Genomic DNA, 7684 nt, shown 5'->3' with positions numbered 1-7684 from the left:
TGATGTTTCTCTGAATGTCAATAAATACTTTATTGAGCAAGGACATCTGGAGCTCAAGGCTCTTTGAGCAATTGAAATAACAAATGAATGTTAAAGATAGAAAGATTTAACATTGATTCTCACAACTGTCTGTATTTCATTTTCACTTGAGCTAAACAAACTTTGATGAAATATCTAATTAATATATAGTTTTTATTAACATCAACATCCCCATTTATCTTTTTAAGCTCTTAAAAAGCTGAATAAATGGAGCAATCATGGTCAGTCAGTGTATACTATTTGCTGCAGCTGTAATGTCTTTACAAAAACAGAGACGTTTGTTAACCTGACAACAAGACTGTATAATGGTAGTGGACTGTAGCTCCTCAGGGCACAGTGTGTTTATGCAAACTTGGACCATCTGCCTTTACAATTTCTTCATCTGTGCCATCAACTCTTCCAGACTCTGGTCTGTCTCTTCCACAGTCTCGTCTGAATTTAGTTCCCCATCCTGAGGACGACACAAAAGGCAGACAACAATGTTAACATGTTTCGAGTAAGGCTCGTAAGCAGGGTTGGGAAGAGGTGATGGGTTAAACCGAGAGCATCATATAATCAGTAACTATATGCAACAAAAGTTAGTCTGCTCTAAAAGTAATAAAACACGTCCATTCTTTTGTGTTTGCTACATGCTGAACTTTCAAGCCAACATTAAGTAATTGTGATAGAGTTTATTGTGTATTTTTAACTGTATATATATATATAAATAATATATCTAATATTAGATACTAATACTACTGTGTTTTAGTGTGTTGTTTCTGTGCCCTACTTAAGCAAAGGTTCACTATTTACAATATTTTGTCCAGAAAAAATTTTTAATGTTATGTTTAAGTTGTTGGATGAATCTTGTTTCTGTATAGGAGTGATTTGGGTTAATAAAGCTCTTTAGTGTACTGGTGTTCATTCAGTGTTCGGCTTCAGCTCATGCTGACATTAGTGACTATCACTGGATTAGGTGAAACTACAACTATGCTTTCTAGCGCTGGGACAGAAGGAGCAAGAATGAACAAAAGGTTGGTGGCATGAATTCTTATGTAACAAACAAGCATGAAATATATTTTCTAATACTTTTGCTCACCTTGAGCAGAAAAAACATTTTATTTGTAGGTTTGTCAGTAAACATCACAAGTTGTTTAACACATCTAGATATAAATATTAGGAAATAAAGGCAGAAATTCTGATCTATAATCTGATATGAATGTTTGGTCAGGTAATGGATAGTACAGGATAACAGTCATGTTCATGTTGTATGTACCTTATTGGGGATGGTGTAGGCCACAGTTATGCCCTCTGGTAAATCTGGTTTTGGACCTGATGCATCCTGAAGCTCCACCGCTGTGATTTCAGACACCAGCTCGATCCCTAATCACAGCAGAACAGCATACAGGACGTTATCGTCTGCGCTGTGTTGTATACTGTGGTCATTTTTTTGTACAGGTTGTCGACAAAAATCCTCGTTTGCACAATAATTAATACAGACTGTACACTGGTTGGTGTTATTTGATCTGTAGACTTTTCTTTGTGTTGTATTATGTAGCTCTGTGTAATATACACCACAGTATACGTGTATGCTTCACTCACCCCACTCGTTTTCTTCATGCACCACTTCCTCCTCCTCCTTCTCCACTACGTCCGGTTTGGGACGCTCAGCTTCTTTTTTCTGTTTAAAGAACATAACTGGAATTAAAGAACTTCACTCAAAGCAGTAATGGTTAGTGTTTTTGTGTGAGGGATTAAAATGTGCCCTGATGAGCTACTGTGTACTGAGTTTTTACTGTAACTGACACAGTCATGTCAATGAAGCCAGTGAAAGAAGAAGAGATGCTCACTTTGTACTCATCCTGTTGCCTCCTGCACTGTATGTCATCACACTGTGGGTTGGCTTTCATGGCCATAGTAGGGAAAAAGTCCTGCATGGCGTTATAGCCCAGGTAAAAGCTCACTGTTCCAAACCTAAGCAGATACCTGCAGCACAATGTAAATACATTTTACTTAAACAATAATTGTAATGAAATAACTCAGCCATGTTATTCAATAATCATCATATTGGACAAAATCTATCACTTTATTTTTGTACGTTTGTTCAAAGAGAAGAGTTGCTGTCAGGTCAGAGAGACCGGTTCTATGAGAAGGTCAGAGGCATACTCACCTCTGAACATACAGGAAAATGAATGACAGACTACCATACCTACACTTAAAAATAATGATCTTTTTTACTTCTTACAAAAATCTCCTGGTTATATTTACTGCTTTGAGATCAGATAATTACAGTGATTATGGTCACAGATAATCGTTTGTTTGAGACGTCATAAAACTCAATGGCAAATTTGGCAATGGCACTCATATGATTCGTTATGACACGCCGCCCTTGGCCATCATTGGCTGCAAGTGATCACGCAACATCACTTGGCCTATCTGTGCTTCAGGAAATTTGGTGCGCCCAGTAGTCGACTTGTGACTGTCGTGATGGTACATCGTGTGATTTCTTTCTTAATATTTTAATCCCTTCATACTAACTATGTCAAGCAAAAAAAAACAAAGTGGTCGGACGAATATGTACAATATTGATTTACATGTATAATATTTTATTTTTCCAATTAAGAAGGGTTCTGTGAATGCGCATATGAAACTAGTGGGGTTCAGGATAAAAGTCTAAAATGAGATATTTCCCTGGAATCGATTGGCCCTACATGACAATGCCCCTGTGCACAAAGCATGCTTCATGAAGACATGGTATGTGAAGATTGGAGTGGAAGATGTTGTCCTGACCCCACTAAACACCTTAAACTGGATAAACTGAAATGCAGACTGAACCCCAGACCTCCTCACCCACATCAGTGCCAAATCTCACTAGTACTCTTCTGGGTGAAGTAACACAAACCCCAACTGCGCCACACACCCAGGGCAGAACATTTAACCACCAGTTGGCTTGATGCTAATTCTGCTTATCCTCAACCCACACAAAAGCAGTCCATTCAAAAAGCCCTCACCCTTAATCCCATTCACCTTTTTACTGTTATCCATTTCTACCAAACAAAACATGATTTCCCCATAAAACTGTGCAGTCAGCATTCTCAATTACTATGACAACCACAATAGTGAGCAAGCTCAGGGCATTTCATTTATTACCTACACAAAAAAAATCTATCCATTCCTGGATACCGGGTATTTTACTTTTTCTCCAAGTTATCCAGGACATGTGGGAACCATGTAAGATGTACACAATGCCATGAGCTCTTACTTCAGGACATTCTGCACCAGGATCCCAGCAATAACACCCATGGTGGTGGGCAGACTGGCGGCACACACCCCGTCCCGCTTTAGAGTCTTCTCATCAATGTTTGCTGCCACGACCAGTGGAGGCGCACACTGCCAAGCAAAAACAAGTACATATAAATAAAACACGGCAATCTCTCCACATCATAGCGGGCCCTTACAATTTCAACATTAAATGACAAATCCATCACAAGTAAAACCACACAGCAGTTCTGCAGAATATGAGATAAACCTGCTGTCATGCACCATTTTCTCCCAGATGTTTGCCTTAAAATAACACCTCAGAATACTGATCAGCAATTAAATGGGTAAATCGGGTACCTACAGCAAAGCATGCGGTTTCCCCTGGAATGATGAGCTGTATGTGTCCAGACACAGCATTCTCACTCACTCCAGACTCCATCCAGGTCTGTCCCAGTTCATTACAAGCCTAGACAGTAACCACACAGATTTTTGAAAAAGGCACACCCAGATTCTGTAAGGTTACAGAATTCAACAACAACAAAAGATTTTGACATGAATGGATCAGTACAAAAAAAGACACATGTTGTCTAAGAAATGTCCTCCTTACATTTTGCCTGTAACTCTTATTTTAATTCTATGTACCTAAGTTCAGATGCCACACAGACTCTACTGCGATCTATAAACATTAGCACAATTTCACCGTCACCGATTGCTGTAACATTATGAGGGCAGCCATCTTTAACAACCTGAACTAAATGAAGTTTTGTATCGTCCCATCCCACGGTTTAAAAGCAGTTTTGCTTTAACCAATTTTTATGCTATTAATACTGTGGCTCTGATATGAATTCTACAAAACAGTAAATAAAAGAGCCATTTTTCTCAAGTTAGACAAGAGTAGAGCAGTATAGAACCCATAACTCTTTGGGCTCAAGACTTAGATACTGCAGCGTTACATATATACATCATCAAACATGACATCATTTGAATAAATCTTGAGCAAGTAAATGTAAAGAATAGATAAAATACCCACAGTGTTAATGGCCATTCGAGCCTCAAAATTATCCACACAACTCAACACCAAATCCACACTCTTTCCCTCTTGAAGTCCACCATTACTGAAACACACACACACGCACAACAATAGAATGTGAGAAATACAGAAACTGAGGAATTATTACATTTGAATTAAAATAAAACCAATAAATATAACGATGGATCGTGACACACTCACCTGATGCGCTCCATAAAATGTGTGAAGTTGTCCACAGTGGTGATGTTGTAATTGTGCGTCTCAAATATAACATCTGGATTGATACTCCTGCAATGACAAGTGAGTTTTCTATTTAACTGGCAGCAGATATGATTAATTATGGTTTGTTAGGTTAACAAGTTGTTCAGCTCTTATAACTTCCAGAAAACGTGCATGAAAAAGCTGTAAACCATCTGAACGTGTAGATTAAAATAAGTGTTGTGCGTGTCCTTCACCTCAATGTGTGCTCTGCTGCCTCCACTTTGCTGAGCCCTGCTTGATGCGGCTGGAAGAAGAGGCGGTTCATGTTGGCCAGCTCCACTTTGTCATAGTCAAACAACAACAACTACAGCAGGAAGAAAAACACCAGCAAACACACAGAAAAAAATAATGGACAACTGCCAACTAGTGCAAAGTTAAAATTATGGTTTGCTTTCAATACATCCAACTTCTCCTATATACAATCATTCACTTTATTCAATTGATACCTGAATTACTGTCTTTAATTTATTATGGTAGTGTAGTGTGTAGTGACTACAGTCTCTTTTTTTTTTGCTGTGCAGAGCTTATAAACATGAAAATAGAGTAATACCAATAGAGTAGTAGTAGTTCTTTGTGCAGAAAAACGTTGTTAATGAGAGAGTTACAACAGACTGGTTCACGCCAACACAAAAGCTTCATTAACTCATAACTTCTTACCACTGTTGTGCACAAAAAGGTAAGAAATAACAGGACTACAACAGAAAAGACAACTATAGGCTCCACTAGTGCGAGGCAAGAACAGGAAACTGTGGACACTAAAAATAACAGACAAATATTGAGTGATGTAATAAATCTTAGATAATGCTGTAACATATATATGGTAGGTTGTGAATTTGGTATCAACAGCATCAATGAACTCAACCTGCCTTGTGTTGATGGTGCAACAGTGGGGAATGTTTGCTTGGTAGACACTTGGCCCTTTAATGCTAATCGAGCATCATTTAAATATTACAGCTTATTTAAGTATTGTTGCTGACACCATGTGCAGCTTTTTAACCAACCAACAATGATTCATTTTAGCACGACACTGACATGACAAAGTCTCACACTGGTTCTACATCGGAGATTTGCAGAATGGAGATTAACCAGTGTGGTGTTCCTAAACTCCTAAAACTCGAAGGCTGATAAAAGCATGTAGACTAATATAATGAGAAGATTGCATTACCTTACCAATGCCACATCTGGTGAGCATCTCTGCAGTGACGCTGCCCACCCCTCCCACCCCCACCACAGCCACAGCAAACGAGCGGATTTTCTACACAAACACAAACATAGTGTTAATGTGTAAATGTGTTAATCACATACACTGATTTTTATACATCAAGATACAACTGCATTACCTCATAGTCTTCAACTATTCCCATGCGTTTCAAAGCCATCAGCCGGCTGCAGGAAGTAAACAGTGTTAGCATTAGCATTAGCTAATAAGTGCCATACGGTTCAGTATTAATACACAAATGACAGTTTATTCTGATTGTCTGTATTTAAGAAGGATGCAAAATGAAGTCCACCTACCTATAAGGGTTTGAATCCAAAACTTCGGCGCTCATTTTTTCAATCTTTGGTCTAAACACTGGGTTTTGAAAATCCTCTTGGCTTCGATGCTGTTTGCACTTTATTAGTTCATTTTCTAGTTCGCGGATTCGAAACTTCAGCTCTTCGACTGTGGCCATCGCTCCTACAGCTGAACACCACTTAGTTTAACAACCTTTAATTTTACCCTGAAGCAAAACTTATAAAAATATAAACCACTCTGTATGTACACGTCTACAGTCCTGCCAACAGCTGGTACGAGTGTTCCGCAATAACCGGTCCGTGTGGAAATCATGTGGAAACACTGATTAGTTCCGTCACCAGTCATGTTTAGACCAAAGTCTCAGTCCATCTGTTTAAAAGCCTCTGATTAAAAGAAAGCTGGGACTTGGACAAAACAGCTTGGATAAATGACCCAACAACCACTTTAGTCTCACTGGTCTAAAAGAAACACGAATTCTAAAAAAAAAAAAAAAGGATGCAAAATGAAGTCATCATTATTTTTTCACCGACATTGTGCAATCATCCCAAACATATAAGGAAGGTCCTCTGCAAGTAAACTTTACAATAGTGCTGCACGATTAATCATATCGCAATCGCAATCACGATATCAAGCCTGTGCGATTATATGATGCAAAATGCTGCGATTTTATGAAATAAATAAATGCATGTGTAGACATGACAAAACATTCTCTCTGAAAGCTGTTTGCCAATTCCGCTAATTATAAAAAAAAAGACCAGTGAGTTTCAGTTTAGGCAGTGGTACGTGTGGCGCGTATGGTTTCCGGTGTGCAACGCAAAACGGGTGAAGATGGATGCAGAGCAGACAGACAATGAACTGGTGGCCAGAAAAAAATGCTACCTCTGTTATATGTAGTGGTAATTTTGTCAGACGAGACGAAATACAGTATGTTAGTCAACAACCTTTTTTTTTCATGACTAAGACGCGACGATGACAAGACTGCACCACTGTAAAAAAACGCTGACTAAGACTAAATTAACAAGCATTATGGTTGACGAAAAAAGACGAGATGAAAATGTTTGTATAAAATAAAAACTAAGATAAAATCTCTCTTCATTTTCGTCTACAATTGTCTCTGCTTTTTCATCAGCCGTTACGCCTTTAAAATATTCAGAACGAGTTCGCGGCTTCTCGCTGTTGCTCAAGTTACAGGTCTCATACGCCTGTGGCTGCAACATGAAACTGCTGAACAATTGTATTGCTTCCGCTAAAGAAAATAGTGCGCTCCGTCTCTACGGTTAGAATCCTGTGTGTCCATGGCAACGCTCTGTTTTTCATGCCATCGGTGTGTTATAGTTAGCAGCGGTCTGTTATCAAGAAATAAAATAGTTTGTGCGTAGAAAAAATTCGTCCACACGCCGCTCAAAAAAAAATCCTGAGCGCAAGTCCACCGTCTAGGCGGCGTTTTGTGTTAAGTGATTGTTTCCTCTTTTATTGTACATGACAGCTTATGTCCCAATGACTGGTCTTTACATTACGATTAAAAGCAGTATCAATAAAGTAAAACGTGATGTGCAGTCAAGTTCATGTGTATGTTCTGTTTAAACTTCTCTCTGATA

The 7684-nt window shown here is 38.7% G+C and overlaps 1 protein-coding gene across 2 annotated transcripts; it reads right to left on the bottom strand.

The window, feature by feature from the left end:
• Nucleotides 1-11: 11 nt before the first annotated feature.
• On the bottom strand, nucleotides 12-6993 carry uba5 (ubiquitin-like modifier activating enzyme 5). Of its 2 annotated transcripts, none has more exons than XM_027154282.2 (12): nucleotides 6086-6993; nucleotides 5911-5956; nucleotides 5736-5825; nucleotides 4765-4874; nucleotides 4511-4597; nucleotides 4310-4394; nucleotides 3641-3745; nucleotides 3281-3408; nucleotides 1869-2004; nucleotides 1621-1699; nucleotides 1295-1401; nucleotides 12-490 (listed from the first exon to the last, which is right to left on the bottom strand). In XM_027154282.2, the coding sequence occupies exons 1-12, from the start codon at nucleotides 6241-6243 to the stop codon at nucleotides 407-409; spliced, it is 1215 nt and encodes a 404-aa protein (XP_027010083.1). In that variant the 5' UTR covers nucleotides 6244-6993; the 3' UTR covers nucleotides 12-406. The 2 variants fall into 2 exon arrangements, with proteins under 2 accessions (XP_027010083.1, XP_047667246.1); XM_047811290.1 differs by having other exon boundaries at nucleotides 5741-5825; nucleotides 6086-6182.
• Between the last annotated feature and the right edge of the window lie 691 nt (nucleotides 6994-7684).

Source organism: Tachysurus fulvidraco, chromosome 3 (genome assembly GCF_022655615.1).
Source record: "Tachysurus fulvidraco isolate hzauxx_2018 chromosome 3, HZAU_PFXX_2.0, whole genome shotgun sequence".
Lineage (NCBI taxonomy): Eukaryota > Metazoa > Chordata > Actinopteri > Siluriformes > Bagridae > Tachysurus > Tachysurus fulvidraco.
Note: the sequence above shows the minus strand (reverse complement) of the source record. Positions and strands in the feature narration are given on the sequence as shown.

Coding starts and splice junctions, on each gene's coding strand:
- uba5 (XM_027154282.2), bottom strand. CDS start 6,243: ATGGCCACAGTCGAAGAGCTGAAGTTTCGAATCCGCGAACTAGAAAAT. Junction 4,598..4,764: donor GCAGCAGAGCACACATTGAG/GTGAAGGACACG, acceptor TTGTCATTGCAG/GAGTATCAATCCAGATGTTA. Junction 4,395..4,510: donor CATTTTATGGAGCGCATCAG/GTGAGTGTGTCA, acceptor TGTGTGTTTCAG/TAATGGTGGACTTCAAGAGG.